The 16,937-nt window shown below is 37.8% G+C and overlaps 1 protein-coding gene across 1 annotated transcript in view; it reads right to left on the bottom strand.

The window, feature by feature from the left end:
- Positions 1 to 16,937, bottom strand: part of CCT1 (chaperonin containing TCP1 subunit 1) — a 249,867-nt gene that overhangs the window by 220,689 nt on the left and 12,241 nt on the right. The window contains exon 2 of the mRNA XM_068225314.1: positions 682 to 767. Within this exon, the coding sequence (XP_068081415.1) occupies positions 682 to 767 (86 nt within the window). The remainder of the gene's footprint in view (positions 1 to 681; positions 768 to 16,937) is intronic.

The following is a 16,937-nucleotide window of genomic DNA, read 5'->3' as shown; positions in this document are numbered from 1 at the left end:
AGCCAAGCTCTGCATTCAACAGGCGAGTGGGTTCGAACCCCGCCGTAAGCTGTCCTGAGAATTTTTCTTTTTTTGTGTGTATGTGGTTTCTCTTTGGCACTCCCAAGCAAATGCCGGGGCAGTTCCTCTTCATAACCCAGCCGATTCCTTCCACTTCCTTACCCAGTTTCATTCAACATCATTTCATTATCATTATTTTCTCAACTGAAGTTTGCATCAGGAAGGTCTTCTGGCCATTAAAATATACTGTAAAATACAATCTCACTTCATCCCCAACTCCGTATTGGGCTGCAGGGCTAAGGAGACGATATGTGTTCCATTAATAGTATCAGTAACAATTCCTTTTTTTTTTTTTTAACCTGGCCCAGAGGGTTCGACTGGTCACCGAAACTCAGCAGTGAAAAGGTTAATCAGAGAGTCATCCCATACAAAAGACTATGCTTACAAAGAAAGACTTACATTTCTGCAGTTCTGCCACACTTCTAACCTCAGCTCTGACATAACTGCATTTAGAGAAAGCTAAAGTGTTCCAGCAGGTACATGCACAAGAAGAAAGAATATGACTGCCATATGCTGTCGGAATATTCAAATGCACAAGGAGCTGTTTTAATGATGCATATGTACAAGTAAATCCTGAACATGTCCTTTAAATACAATCCAACTTAAGAAAGTAATACGTACCCCAATATCATCCACTAACATCTTGTCCAATCCAATCGGACCCAAGGAACTCTTGACAATATTGGCAATGGAGCATGCTGCCATAACTGCACATAAGAAATTTCCCTTTAAGAACATTTACTACATCAATAAAATCTCACTAAAATTATTTAAATTTATTCATCCATTAGGAAGGAAATTAACTGTAAAACAATCCAGGAAAATTATTAATAATGAACTCTCATAGAAAAAACTATAGTTAACCTTATTTCATCAACATAAGAACAAAGGTTAGCTTAAATTGCTTGGCTGTAAAAAGTCAGTCAACAGTTGCATACTCTCCATTTTCTGGTTTATTTCTACTACGATACTCAAAGTTATAATGTCCACCCAAAGTTTCAATTTCAACTACTGGTAACAAAGATATCTTGAACTGAAAACCTAGTTAATAAACCATATTGAACATTAATCAACCAAAATCATTTTGAACATTAATCAACCAAAATCATTTTTAATTATTAATTAGAAGTACTAAAATGCTCAGATATGAATGTGGTTATAACTGTAAATTAAAACCATCTAGTCTCAACAGACAAAGCCATTACCTTAGTCATTGATTTGATGATGAAAAATTATGGCTAGGTTTTATCATAATTAGCCTACCACCCAAATTCCATTATTTGCCTTTTATTATTTCTTGATGGATGCAGTATTTTTATATATGTCTCTCAATAGAGGCTAGAGCAAAATGTAGCCTTCACCCAAGTGTCATTTATGGTTGTGACTATATGGAAACTGCTGAGGTATGGGTGAAGCTGAGTAAATACATTCACAGCAACACTAGTACATTTGTACACTATGAAAAGTGCTATTCAAAGGACCATTTGTGCTGCAATATAACTTCCTAGTTCAGTGAAGACAAAAATGGCAAACAAATGCAAATGATTCATACAGACGAGATCAAAAGAAATGCAAATTGCAATAAAATGGTTGCCCTTGTTTGTGTTACGAGTGAATTTGTAAGCAACCTGGTTTACATTTGCTCAGTGAAATAGGAAAGAAGATAATCGTGTTATGAAGGTCCCTAAAAGTTCTACATATACTGTATTTGGTTTTTATGCATATCCAGAGTAAGCATCACAATTTTGGATATATCTCCTGGCATACCAATACCCTTAAATTCATTTCAATAATAATTTCCTTCGAAACAAAAGTGACCAGGAAACAACAGTTTACGACAAATTCTCACGACATGCACATAGCAAGCTGACGGGAAGGACTGGCTTTATTCCCCAACTCAAAGAATGAGCACGGAACTACCTGGCAGGAGACAACAGCTTCTTTGCCCTATCTTCTGTTCTGTAAGACTTTGTCGTTAGTATAGCTCAGTACTTGTGCTTATGAGATACACGAATTACTTGATGCATTCACTGATTGCTATTAATAAAGTGCACAGTAACAATATGGCAAATTTCACCATTGAGCAATGGGTGTTATAATAGATCTGTTCAAAGGGAGTTCAATGAATTCCAGAATGTTCTATAGGTCTGTGCTTTGTTTGAAGAGTGGCACACAACTGATGATCTTAAACAGAAAGAGTGCTCAGTACTAAAAGAGCTTAAAATCCACAGTGCTAAAGTTAAATGTTGCAGATCCTGTCGCTCATGCTAACTTCTGCCGGTGGGTGATACAACCTGCACATGACCGAGATTTAAATCCTTGCTTTTAAGTAAATTGTGCCTGACAGAGCTTCATTTCACTTTAGAGAGTACATTAATTCTCAGACCACTCAACACTAGGACAATTTGAATCCCCCATGCAATACACAAGGTACCTTTTCATGACATGAAAGTGGGTGTTTGGTGTGCAGTTAGTGGACAAAGAATAACTGGACCCATATTTACAATGAAACCATAACCTCTGAACGATACCAGGGCAACATTTTGCATCCCATCTTCTACAGGATGACTGGGAAGGAGAGCACCTACATCTCCTTTCAGCAAGAATTGCTACAGACCACACTGTACGTAAATCTATGGCTGCAATTAGAAATGCGTTTGCTAACCAGATAATTAGCAGGGGATTATGGCCAGCTCGTTCTCCACACTTCTGTATTTGTGGGTAAATTTAAATAGCCTATTGGAACAATCTGCATACAACTGAGGCCTTGGAAAACAAAATTAGGAGAGAAAGTGAAATAATACAAGATGAATTACAAGAAGTCACTTTTTTTTTTTTTTTTTTTTTTTTAAGATGTCAGGTCTGCATAAACAAAAATGGACATACTTTTCAGCAGCTCTTGTAAGATTTAAGATGAGAAAAAAAATATTGTCTACTTTTCATTTCTTTCCTGCTTTCAATTATAACCCATCTGTTTCATAATTCCGTCTTATTGAAGTGAACAATGGCTGTCTCCAATGAGAAGGACCGTCAGCTTGTTATGCATGCCCAATGTGAGTTGCAGTAATTTCTCATTTGATTTATATCCAATCAATAGTGTAGAGCTCAGCCACTTGGCAAGAGGCCATTGGAACTACGGGTCTACTGTCATGATGAGTGATGTGTCTGATCTTGTAGATGTGAAAGTGTCGTCTAAAAAATAAAACCATGGCACAGCCCATGAAGGGCCTTGGCCTACCAAGCGACCGCTGTTCAGCCCGAAGGCCTGCAGATTACGAGGTGTCATATGGTCAGCACGGTGAATCCTCTCTGCCGTTATTCTTGGCTTTCTGGACCAGGGTCGCTATCTCACCGTCAGACAGCTTCTCAATTCTAATCACATAGGCTGAGTGGACCTCGAACCAGCCCTCAGGTTCAGGCGAAAATCCCTGACCTGGCTGCGAATCGAACCCGAGGGCTTCGGATAATAGGCAGGAACGCTACCCCTACACCACGGGGCCGGCGAAAGTGTCATCTGAGTCATGAAATTAAACAGTTAAAGAGAAGGGTACATGCTATGGATCTTGTGGCCTGTTATAACAGAAGTCCCTGGTAAAACATCCAACCATGAAAAGCACCAAGAAGAGAGCTCCAAAGAAACTGTTACCCCATAGTGTTTTGGGAAATTCGTCACTGGCATGTTAAGAAAATCCACAGACGCAATGTGGTAAGTTGATGTTATGCAGGGCTGTAAAACACGTGAAAGTAAAGGCAAGATACTCCCAGGAATCTATTATAACACCTATCTATATATAGAAAAGGCATCCCGCAATCATATAGAGCAGACTCAAACCAGGTGCAGATCCATATGAACAAAGTCTCAAGTAACACCACCAGAATATCTCTGTGCTTTTATCAGGAAATGGAATGGGTGTTAGGAATTTGTGCTGCAGGGCAGAGTTTGAAAGTGACGTGTAATGGCGTGTTCCAGATGTACTTGCAATATTCATGACGTAACTATCCAATGGTCTTACCACTAGCCAATGTCATAGGGGATACTAGAGGCCTGTGGGCCGCTTTGCGGCTCTAATTTGGAGGAGTTAGATTTCTTCTGCTTGCCACCAGCCCAATGGCCTTGACATTAGCCAGACCTAACCAATACCCTCCTCAACGATCTTGTAACCAACCAGACCCAGACATGCCAACCTTCAAAGGTGGTCATAAGTAATGTGAATCTCAGAAGAGATGGTGGGGAACACAGACATCTTGGGCAAATCATATGTAATTTTAAAAAATATTAACATGTTTTACCATTCCTACATGTTAAAACAGAAAAATTACACACACTAACATAATTACTTTCCTGGCAGGATCTCCACAGTCGCTACTTTTGCCCCACGGAGATCATTCTCAGAAAACTACTTTTGATAGCATAGCTCAGAGAATGACATTTGATTTTCACCAGGAGAGCACCAAGAATCCTTGTACTCATATTTGGTCGAAAGTCAGTGCAATTCTTGCGAACAGTACTGAACATTCACTTAGTTGAAGCACAGCTGTGAAGTACCACTAAAACGGCCAGCATCATTTGATGAAGATCCAAAAGCATCTATCAGCTTCAAACTTTTCGCCCAGGCTCATCGTCAGTTACTCGTTTCAGAGTTTACAGATTTCCTGGCTAATAGCTCACTTCAATTCACAACAGTTTGTGTTTAAACTTCCGGTGACTGTACTGGCCAATTCTTGCACAGAACATACATCCACACATCGTGCAGCTGAGGGATGGGGGAGATCTTGAACGGGTTTGGCGAAGTTTGCATTCCTGTCGCTTCATATCCTCTGTGTTCTTGTTCGAAGTATTGAACTGAGGCACAACACTTTGCTGCCAAAGTAAATGGTCCTTGGCAAGTGATTCCCCAGGTTTGTGGGTTACTTTCTGCCATCTTTAAGGTTTGTTCCAGTTGGTCTTTGAAGCGCCTCAGGGGGCCACTCCGTGGTCTTGAAGCGGAGCTAAGTTCACCATAGAGGATTTGGCGCATATATCCTGCCCATCTGAGGCGATGGCCAACGACCAATGCTTCTACACTCTTAGCACATGCTGTCTCAAGAACTTCAATATTAGAGACGTAGTTTTCCCACCTGAAGTTCATGATAGAGCATAGTTTTTGCTGGTGAAAGCGCTCCAGCTTTTTGATGTCACGGCGGTATAAGGTAAACGTTTCACAGCCATAGAAGTATAGAGATGACTACAGCCTGGTACACCATTAGAATTGTAAGGTTTTTATTCCTGAAGTCTCTGTGCGATTGTCAGCCAAAGACCACATGGGCACCACGAAGCCTGTTTTCCACACCCTGTTCTGAAGTACAGTTCTTTGACAAGATAACCCCAAGGTAAGTGAAGTGGTCAGCTTGTTCTAGTTTGGTGTTTGAGATGGTAATGTTAAATTCTGGAATGTTAGTCCCTGGTGTAGGCTGAGCAAGTACCTTAGTCTTTTTTGGCATTGATGGTGATGCCAAAAAGGTCATATGCATCCTTGAAACTGTTGACTGACTGTTGCAGTTCCTCAGGAGTAAGAGCTGGTGATGCAGTACCATCAGCATACTGCATTTCAGTTACTCTAGTATGTCTTCACGAATGAAGTCTGGCCAAGTTGAAGAGGCCACCATCACAGCGGAATTTAATCTCCACACCGGGATTATCTGTTGTTTCACAAAGCATGGCCGCCAGATACAAGGCAAACAGAGTTGGAGAAAGTACGCAACCCTCCTTCAATCCATGCGTGATTGGGAATGGTGCGGAGAAGTTATGATGGAGAATCTGTCCAGTCATTCTATCGTGAAGTGTTTGCACCAGGCCCACATAATGCTCAGGACAGTCTAAGCATCTTAGAAATGCCCACATAGCGAGTCTTGGAACACTATCGAAGGCCTTTTCCAGGTCATAAAACACAAAACACAGAGGCTTCTGTTGTTCCCTGCATTTCTCTTACAATTGCACAAAAAATCATGTCAACAGTACCTCTGGAGGCTCGGAAACCACATTGAGACTCTGGGAAAGTCCTCTCGGAGATGAATTCCAGGCAGCTAAACATGGTCCTTGTGAGAAGTTTACCTACAATGGATAGCAGGGAAATGTCTTTGTTAAATTGTTGATCTAGGAAGATGTATAAGTTTTTATATTCCGTCATGAGCTTACCTTTTTCATTTCTTTTTAAAATTTGTAAATCCTGATCTATTGTAGTAAATTTGTGACCTGTTTCTTTCATGCGGTTACTCATCGCAGAGAAATTATGTTTTTGGGCGTTGTAATGTTCTGCATATCTAGTTGTGAAACAGCAGCCAGTTTGGCCAACATAAAAATTACATACTGAAGATCTGAGTTTATATATACACCTGAGTTTAAATATTTATTATTAGTTTAATTGACTGAGTTATTATTAAAAAATAAATTTCGATTTGTATTCTGCGTATTGTAAGTGATTTTTATCTCGTGGTATTTTTAAAGGATTGGTAGTTTGATGGATTTTTGGGTTGGTAAATGTGAACTTCGCGAATTTTAGTCTAACTTTATTAATGATTTTGTTGAACATATCTGGACTGAACCCGTTGAATCTGGCTATTTCATTTATGAAATTTAATTCAGTTTTTAGATTATTCGGTGAAAGAGGGATTTTTAGTGTCCTGTATATTAAACAGTAATAGTTGGCTTTTTTTTTTACGAGAATTTGGGTGCAAAGATTCATTTTTTAATAGTTATTGGAGTGAATGAAGGCTTGCGGTAAATTTGGAAATCAAATTTGTCTACAACCCGCGTGATTTTGATTTCTAGAAAATTGATTGAATTGTTGTTTTTATTTTCCTTTGTGAACCTTATATTATCGTCTAAATTATTCAGAAACTTTAGGACATTATCACTATTGTGAAGTTGTTTATCGATAATTGCAAATGTGTCGACATAACGGAGCCATAAACCGAGTCCATTAATGTTTTTTACTATTTTGTTGTGTTCAAGATTGTCCATATATATGTCTGCTAAAATGCCGGAGATTGGGTCGCCTTCTTGTTTATATGTTTTGTTGTTGAAAGTAGAGCAATTATTGTGTAAAACAAAACTTAGTAACTTTATGAATTTGTCTATTTCAATGTTGCTTAATGTGCTATGTTTGGAGAGGTATTTTTTATTATGGTAATAGTTTCGTTGACAGGTATATTTGAGCACATATTCGTGATATCAAAGGAACATAAAACGTGATTCGGTTGTAAATTGAATTTGTTTCAAGTTTCGCAAAGTTTGATAGAATTTTTGATGGGATTTGCATTGTGAATTTTAAAATGTTTTTGTAAGAACTTGTGGAGGAACTGAGAAGTTTTATAAGTGGGACTGTTTCTACCATTGATTATTGGTCTGTGTATTTTAGGTAATGATCTTGCTGTAGGTAATTTCGGATTCATAGTGATCATTTTTTGATAGTCTTGTTCATTTAGTACGAATATTGAATTTTTAAGGAGTGTTTTTAGATTGCGTTGTGTTTTTACTATGGGATCTATATTGATTAATGTGTAGGTTTTATCAGAGAAAAATCTTCTGTTTTTTTATGTAGTTTGTTTATTCATTAAAACTGTTGTATTGCCCTTATCAGCCTTTGTTACTATAACATTGTTAATTTTAGTTTTAGGTTTTGTTTTGAAAAGTTAGAATTATTGTTAGTTTTAATATCATTGACGAGTATATTTTCTTTTTTATTTCGTATTTAACATAATTTTGTTTCTCTAGGGAAATCTGTTTGTTAATATTAGATTCGGTCTCTGCGATGGTGGTGATTACATCTTCGACCTTTTGTGGATTAGGCCAGTTATATTTTATGGCTTTATTGAGGAGATCCATTTCACTATCTGAGAAAACTGTGTCAGATAAGTTAATTGTAGTGGGAATGTTCGTCAACAAAGGGGTAGACCACCCAGTGTTCCTGTTCTGATTGAGGGCTTTGGGTTTGGCTTTTTGTAAACAAGTTAGCTTGTGGTTTAGTGTCTTTTGTTTTCTATCTAACATAGTAGTCAGTTTATAGTCTGTGTACCTAAGAACTCTGCCTGCTGTCATTTCTTGATGGATACAGTACTTTTGCATCCATTTCTTCTTGGCACAGGCCAGAGTAAAGTGTAGCTTCCACCGAAGTCCCAGTCAACATCCATGGCTGTGACAATATGGAAACTGCTGGGGTGTGAGTAGTGCTGAGTAATGACATTCAGAGCATGACTGGTGCGTCAGTGTTACGAAAGGTGCTGCTCATAGGGCCAGTCGTGCTGCAGTAGTACTTTCTGACCCAGTGAGGAAAGCAATGGCAAACTACCTCACTCCTCATCTTGCCTAGTACGCCTCATTTTGGTGCTGTCATTGGTTTTTGAGGTTTCCTTATAACCGCATAACCTTTAGTGGTGCTATTTGAGGATCCAACCAGCCTCTGGGCTGATGACCTAACAGACAGACCTAAGAACTCCATTCAAGTGGAGATGAATAGTGTGAGATGATCAAATGCATCCGGTATAATTGCAAAGTTAGGAATGATTTTTTTCTTGTACATTTGTTTAAATTCGTTTTTCGGCCATATGTTGTTTACTTTATTTTAAGCACCGCTTGACTTTTGGTATGGAATGTTTTTCCTTTGGAGTGGTTTAAGGAACTTGGGTATTAGTCCTAGTTTCAAGCAGTCCTTAAGAAATTTTATGTCTTTTGAGATTTTACCAATCTTTATTCTAAGGTTCAAATACTTATTCATTTTAACGTTTGCCTGGTTGGCTTTGATATTACATGTGGTAAAATTCATTTTTGGGTCGTATTGAAAGCATTTGTAATAAATAACACTAGTATGTATTGATAAGCGAAACATGTACCATCTAATGTATTAATTTTATGTTAACAATTTTTATAAAGACAAAGTCTTAATTTTTAAGATTGTATTGTATAGGTTGGTGAACAATAAAAACATACTAGTGTTATTTTTATTTATTTTACACCCACATTGGAGCACTGAAATCAATCTAAATAGTTTTTTTTTTTTGCTAGTTGCTTTACGTCGCACCGACACAGATAGGTCTTATGGCGACGATGGGACAGGGAAGGGCTAGAAGGGGGAAGGAAGCGGCCGTGGCCTTAATTAAGGTACAGCCCCAGTATTTGCCTGGTGTGAAAATGGGAAACCACGGAAAACCATTTTCAGGGCTGCCGACAGTGGGGTTCGAACCTACTATCTCCCGAATATTGGATACTGGCCGCACTTAAGCGACTGCAGCTACCGAGCTCGGTCTATATACAGTCAAGTCTTATGAATATTGGTTACAAATTTGCTTGATGTTTCTCCCTTTGTTCCCAGAAATGTTTCATTCTCTCTGACCTGACTGCCTGTTCTTCGTCAGTTATGTTGTACTGTTTGCGTGTATAGGTCTTCAGTTTAAGTGTCAATTCGTTATTTCTGAGGATCCTCTTCCCTGTTTTCAATTTGTTCAATTGTCAAGTCTAATTCATTTAAATTTTCTTGGACTTCTTTGAACCAGTGATTTTTAGTTTTACTATTCCAAAAGTAGTTGAATAAATGTTTGAGTATCCTAGTTTCTGGTAGTCGTGATATGTGACAGAAAAAACAAACTCTTCTTTTCCGCACTGCGTCTATTATAGACTCAGTCCCTGGTATACAACTTCATTTGGTAGTAAGCGCCATTGTCCATCTATAGTCCTCTCCGTGTAAGGCCACACCCTAAGGGTGCAACCTTACCCTTTCTCCACTGTAATATAAAGGTAGTGATTTATAGTTACTTTTCTTGCTGTTCTTTTTCAGTGTCGGTATCCATACAGTTTAGGGACCCTACTTGCCGATACGACATCTTACATTTACCGTCAATCTGGCATGTTGGCAACGTTCAATCACTGTTCTAGCTTGAACTGCGTGTTGCCACTGCATTGGTGTTAAAGTCACTAGTGATACATTTGCGAGAATATTTAAAGCATATTTTCTTTTTCTGTGGGATTGTAAATCTATTTGGCTAATACCATGTAAGTAGAATTGTGGCATGTTCGGATAATGCCTATAATAACATAGTTCGTGTGAAATGATGAGCACATCATTTTATTAATTACGTTCCTATTTCGTCCCATACTTATACGAACAGAATTCGATTGGGATGTCTAAGAAGGAAGAAAAATCTGCAAGTACTCCTCCAGAAAGGAAAGCAAGGTTACGTCCTTTACAAACATCAGGTCAAGAAATGCTTGTACATTGCTACTGAAACACGAAGACGACGAAGAAGGTATCAGCCGTAGTGATACAAACCTAATGGCAAGAGTTTCATTATTAACTGGGGTAAGTGTCATTTTTATCCTGTTTCTATGATAAGTTTCTAACATAATGACAATCAGTTGAAATGGAGCAGTATTTCATTCTGAACCTAACCTAATCATGTAGGTCTATACTATGTCTTCTGTCGACTTCGATACGGTTTGTAGACTTAACCTTTGTGTATTCCTGTTGACTTACGGTATATGTGTATGTAATATATTTCCGTGTGTGTATTCTTAGTGTAGTTTTGATTCAGTCCAAAAAGTAATAGGAAATTTCAAGAAGGGAATTGAATTTTCTACACCGGGTAAACGCCGGAAGCGTGAACATCCAGTGACCGGCATAGACAGTTTTTCTAAGGAAGAGATAGCAAGGTTTATTTATGATAAATTACATAAAGGTAAGGTAACTTCACAAGGAATCTACTGCAACATTTATAGAAATTGACACGCAGGTGAGATAAACTCCCAGAAATGTTTTGTGCATGTATTGACATACAGCTCTTTTGAGCCCCTTGTAACTCTTTTTTCTTCCCACAGGAGAAGTTGTAACTGTAAGAAAGATTTTCGACCACATGAAAGCAAATTATGACACTTATTGGTGCAAGGGCTCAGAAACATCATTAAGAAGAATTTTGAAGGCCTTGGAATTTGTGTGGAGTAAAGGGGATCCCTATGCGTATGTTAGAGAAAATGAAGACATTTGTTTTAAGAGATTCTGTTTTCTGAGGGAATACATGCATGATAAGGACAGTAAGAAACCTAAATCTGTTGTTTTCTTGGATGAGAGTTGGATTTTTATGAAGGGTGAATATATATGTTATATATTTTATACAAAAATCTTAGAATAATATATCTTCATCAGGTGTCTGGTTTCAAATGTGCATTTCTCTTTGAGGGTCACCAACATACTCCTGGAATAAACCACAAATCTGGACATGATGTTCAAGGAGTAATTCATTGACCTGTGTCTGAGGGAGGAAGACTGGTTATTGTTCATGCTGGAACGAAAGATGGCTTTGTACCAGGTATGTTCTTACTTTATTTTACTTCATTTTATTATAGTGAGGTGATCTTTCTTTACATAGTTATAACGGTATTTAGGGTTTGTAGTACGGATGTACAGGGGGAGAGCACATAAGTCTCTGACAAGACCCCAACTTGAGTACAGTTCCCGTGTATGAGACCCTCACTAGGATTACTTGATTTGAGAACTGGAAAAGTTCAAAAGAAGCACGATCTGTTGTTGGTGATCTCTGACAAAAGAGTAGCATTACAAAAATTTTGTCGAGTTTGGGCTGGGAAGACTTGGGTGAAAGGAGAAGAGTTGCTGGACTAAGTGGTATGTTCCGAGCTGTCTGTGGAGAGGTGGTGTGGAATGACACTGGTAGACGAATACGTTTCAGTGGTATTTTAAAAGTAGGTAAGATCAAAGTACAATGATAAAGTTGAGGATGAAAATTGGGGCAAATATTTGGGTTTTTTTTTTTTAAAGAAGGGAGTTAGGGATTGGAGTAATTTACCAAGGGAGATGTTCAATAAATTTCCAAATTCTTTGCAATTATTGAAGAAAAGACTAGGCCTATCCCTGAAACTACATCTGCCACCTGGGCGACTGTCCTAAGTGCAGATCAGTGGTGACCGATTGATTGAAATTGACTGGCACTAGATCGGAAGTGGCAGTGTAACTTACCGCTCATTGGGTTCTGTATGTGGTTTTTGATTTTGACTTCTCCACTGTTAAGGGATCTCTTGGTTATTAAAAAGACTTGCAGGTATTCACTTTAGACCAATGATTAACCATAGAGAGGTACTTCAACCAAAACATCCCCAGTGTATTTTCATATAATATTATTGGATATTTGTATCAGTAAATGACTTGTATTGTAGGCCTATTTATTACGTTTATTTTGCATTCGACAATCTCTACCTGAATCAGTGCTTGATACCTGACTGTTGAACACCTTCCAAGCTTCTTATTTCTTACTGCCTGATATAGGTTCAGTGTTTGCAGCAATTACATTTGTTCTAAGGTATTGAAATGGGCGTATATACTTATATCTTTAATGCAAGTAATCGTGGACTTCTAATCCAGATATAGGTCTACTAATGGAAATACATTCATGAGAGATGTTCGGATAAAGTAGTGTAAGTAGTAATTGAAGGGCTCGGTGGAATATAGTCATAAGCCACAATAACTTAGTTCTGAGTAAATGACAAATTAAAGTTCAGCACAAATCTGTAAATCATCCACCAAATTTGTAATAACTTTCCTTGTATAAATGAACACTTGCATATGTTATAAAACATATGGAAGACAGTGAAACAACACATTGCCCTAGAATATGATTTAAGAGCATTTTTGATGAATGAGGTAACTAACATGGGCTTATGACTTCATTTCCCGGAAATAAATTTAAATACTTGAGGGCGAATAAATGTTTATTTATCAAGAATAGCTCAATATTAGAGAATTAATAAGACTACACTTAATTATAAAGGCACAATATTTGAGAATGTACACACTTAATTTAAGAAAACACAATATTTGGGAATGAATACACATACTTTAAAGAAAAACAATGTATCTCAAGGGAATTCTTCCACATCATTATCTTCAACATTATATCCTGTAACGGACATGAAGATAAGTTGATTGGCAACAGGAATGAATAACATGAGAGACATGACATCAGTAAATTTCTTCTGGTTGACAGGGAGTTGATTTCTGTTTTTTACTCTTAGCTGACATGGATCATGTTCCACAAATCTTCGTTTCTTCTTGGTGTGAATGTTTGCATACTGAACTGGCCTTAATGTAGTATAACAGTGCATAACACCTACCTTAATAGCAAAGCAAAGTCACCTCTGTACAGGCCATGAAGGCCCTTGGAGGAGTGGAAGGTAAAGAATTCCACCATTGTTATCCTCGGCAAGTGATGGGGTAGAGTGTTTAGCTCTACACTCGGCCGCCTTTGCCCCCAGGAATTAACCTGGTACTCATTTTTGGTGTAGGCTGAGTAAACATCAGGGCCATATGCACCTCCGGAAGTGGAAATCTCATTCCTTAAATTTTACGACTTCCTGATGGGGATTCGAACCCCACGTCCTTCCGGGCGAACCGAGCACGCCTTTACCGCCTCGGCCAGGCAGACCCTACCTAGCTCAAAAGGGTCTTTGAAATTCAATTGAAATTGTGTAGCTTCACTGAAGTGAACTGAATCTCTAGTTGTGAATTTAGTGGGTATTGATAGCAATGACTTGAGATCATCTAAAGTTTTGAAGTCATCTCTTTTCATTCTTGTCACAATGAAGATTTTTGGACCTGCTGACTTTACAACATCCACCCATTCATCTGGGGCATATACTATTGGTGATTCCTCAGGCATTCTACTAACTTCAAGCTATAAAATTAGGAGTAACAAATTCAGACAATTTCAGATGAACATAGTTATAAGCCACATGAACAGAAATTTAACTGCTAATTGCTTTCACATGATAATCTATGTAAATATTATTGTTAATATTGGTAGTTCTACCAAATTATTATTCTATGGTTATCAAATCTAACGCTATTGTTCATGCATTTTCATAAGATACGAGTTACTTGTAAAGTAAGTAAAATGAGTAAAATACAGTCACAAGCCACAAACTAGAGGTTATCCATGATAAAATGTGTCTATACTCTTACCAAGTTGTCATTAGAGCTGGAACTGTTGCTTGATGGGTGCCAAGAATCATCACCATCTGTATCAAATGGATCTGACTCTTCACTTTCAGATTCATTATTCTCAAGAGTCCTCTGAACAGGAGATAAATTCTCATTCACTCTTGATTCCGACGCCATTTTGGTGTGGCTTATGACTGTGTTAGTTCTGAAATTGTCACTATATGGCAACGTAAAGAACTTCCACCTAACACATGCTGCCATCTTTTATAAATACAAGAAACTTTTTAGTGTGATATTAAAGAGGGAAATTTATAGAATACAATGGCATGAACATCTCAAAAACAACAAAATGGTGTCTTATGACTATATTCCACCGAGCCCTTCAATTCATTGACTTCATCATCAGGTGACTTTGCTACATAGTAGTTGGTTTTACTTAAAATCAGACATCTTTTTGTATCATTCAACAGAAATCACAATTTTTATCAATTAATAGGCCTATCCTTGAAGAGGGGTGATCTCATATTTTAGGGAATACTTTTTTAGAAGAAAAAACTTCATACTAAAACTTAAAATTCTTACAGGTGCTGATTTGATATTTGCCACAAACTTGAAGAGAAATCAAGATTATCATGGTGCTATGAACAGTGAGAAATTTCAGATGTGGGTGGAAACACAATTGTAGGATTAAGAAATACAGGACCCTGTGTTATTGTAATGGATAATGCACCATATCACTGTAAGCTTGTTGAGCATCAACCAACAACAAAATGGAGGAAGGATCAATTAATGGTAATTATACTTCATTGAATATTTCCTTCTACTGAATGATATTTAATGATGTTACAGAAATTAATTTTTATTTTTCCTTTAATTTGCAGTCATGGTTAAGGCAGAATGTAGTTTCTCCACCAGAAAATGCTACAAAAGATGAGCTGCAAAGGTTCTGTAATATGAATCGAAGTCACTTAAAGAGGTACAGAAGCATCTAAACGTAAGTTTAGATAATGTTGTTTACTTTCATGTATGCATAACAATATTTCTTTGTTTCTTTAAAACCAGGTACATTGATGACGAGATGCTGCTCAATGAAGGCCATACTGTCCTACGACTTCCTCCATACCACTCATTTTTCAATGCCATCGAATATGTATGGTCTGTGGCAAAACAATATTACAACAAAACAGTGGCTTCACGACCTGGTCACGGATTGGACAGAGCTACAGCTGTGTAGAAAGAATCTCTTGATCAGGTAGGCCAAGTGGAAATGTTATTTATTGGATGTAGGCAAGTGGAGTTTATAATATACTTGTCAGGTTGTGATACTTCAATATATCCTATAGGTGACAGCAGAGATGTGGAGAAATGAAGTGAAACACACTGAGAAGAAGATTGTCGAGTTCTACAATAATGAGGTGAGAGGTCTTCCTGAAGTGGAGGAACTAGTCATTCATCATGGAAGCAGTAAATCAGAGGAGGAAGAGGAAGAAGAAAGAGAAGCCGAGGAGTTAGCTGTACCATTGTAAGAGCCATTCCATGAGATTAAGGATGTTATAACTTTGCTGGGAAATAATACATTTCTGATTGCCCTGTCTTTTCAGATATAACAAAGTTACATTTGAAAATTGTGGGAATTGTGTATCTACGAGTTACAGGGCGGTATAGATCTGCAGGTGGGGATCAGTGTCCAATCGGAGTGAAATTACCTTGAACTGCTGTGATGCAATGTGAGGAGAAGCAGGCGAGGGGGAGAGAGAGAGACAGCACTGTGACACCAATACACCATGTAAACATTGAACGCCTCTTAAAATACGTATGCATTTCTTTTAAATCATAACGCAGTAATCACCAAACTTGGAATTAATTTATACTTCTTTTACCTTACATTTATTTACACCATATATATTTGCACCTTACCGGTTATAAATTCCTGGCGACGGGTCGACTTGAACCACCAGTCTCTTAAGTCAATAGTCTTTTTAGCGTTGTCACTCAGCTAAAAGTCACTTGAGAGGTAATTGTAAAGTCTTATATATAGGCTGTACAGATTAATGACTGGATATTCGATTCATTTTATTCCGTTCGCGTTACTGAATCGATACAGTGAGCCGATTCACGGCTCATTAGAGTCATCGAGCCTATTGCATCTGTGTAGTGTGTACTGATAAGACAGCAGCAAGAACATTTAATGCTTGCTGCTGCCATCTGGTCATCATTCTATGAACTGCTTTCCTATGCGTCATCTAACTTTCAGATTCAGTACTACACTTGCTTATTATATTACAGCACAAAACTTACTTAGTTAATAATAATAATTACTGACATAACTCAAATTTTATACACTATCTAATGGTTTTCCACAGTTCTCTGGAAGTCACAACTCACATTTACTGAGATATATATATATATATATATATATATATATATATATATATATATAGAGAGAGAGAGAGAGAGAGAGAGAGAGAATTACATATAAAAATACCCGTGTCCACAATAAGTAGCCCACATATTAAATATAAATAAATAGCTTTACGTCGCACCAACACAGATAGGTCTTATGGCGACAAAGAGAATAGAAGAGATAGGAAAGGGCTAGAAGTGGGAAGGAAGCGGCCGTGGTCTTAATTAAGGTACAGCACAAGCATGTGTGTTGTGAAAATGGGAAACCACCGAAAACCATTTTAACGGCTGCCGACTGTAGGATTCGAACCCACCATTCCCCGAATGTAAGCTCATAGCTACGCGACCCTAAACGTACGGCCAACTAACTCGGTCATCTTTGAAAATGTCTTTTTCTATCAGCAGAGGATTTTTTTAAATCCTCATATTTTGTATAGGCTACACGAGATGTGCAGTAGCCCACTGGTTTTCTGATTAAACATCATTTATTTAAGCTAT

This window comes from Anabrus simplex, chromosome 1 (genome assembly GCF_040414725.1).
Source record: "Anabrus simplex isolate iqAnaSimp1 chromosome 1, ASM4041472v1, whole genome shotgun sequence".
NCBI classification, from domain to species: Eukaryota; Metazoa; Arthropoda; class Insecta; order Orthoptera; family Tettigoniidae; genus Anabrus; species Anabrus simplex.
Note: the sequence above shows the minus strand (reverse complement) of the source record. Positions and strands in the feature narration are given on the sequence as shown.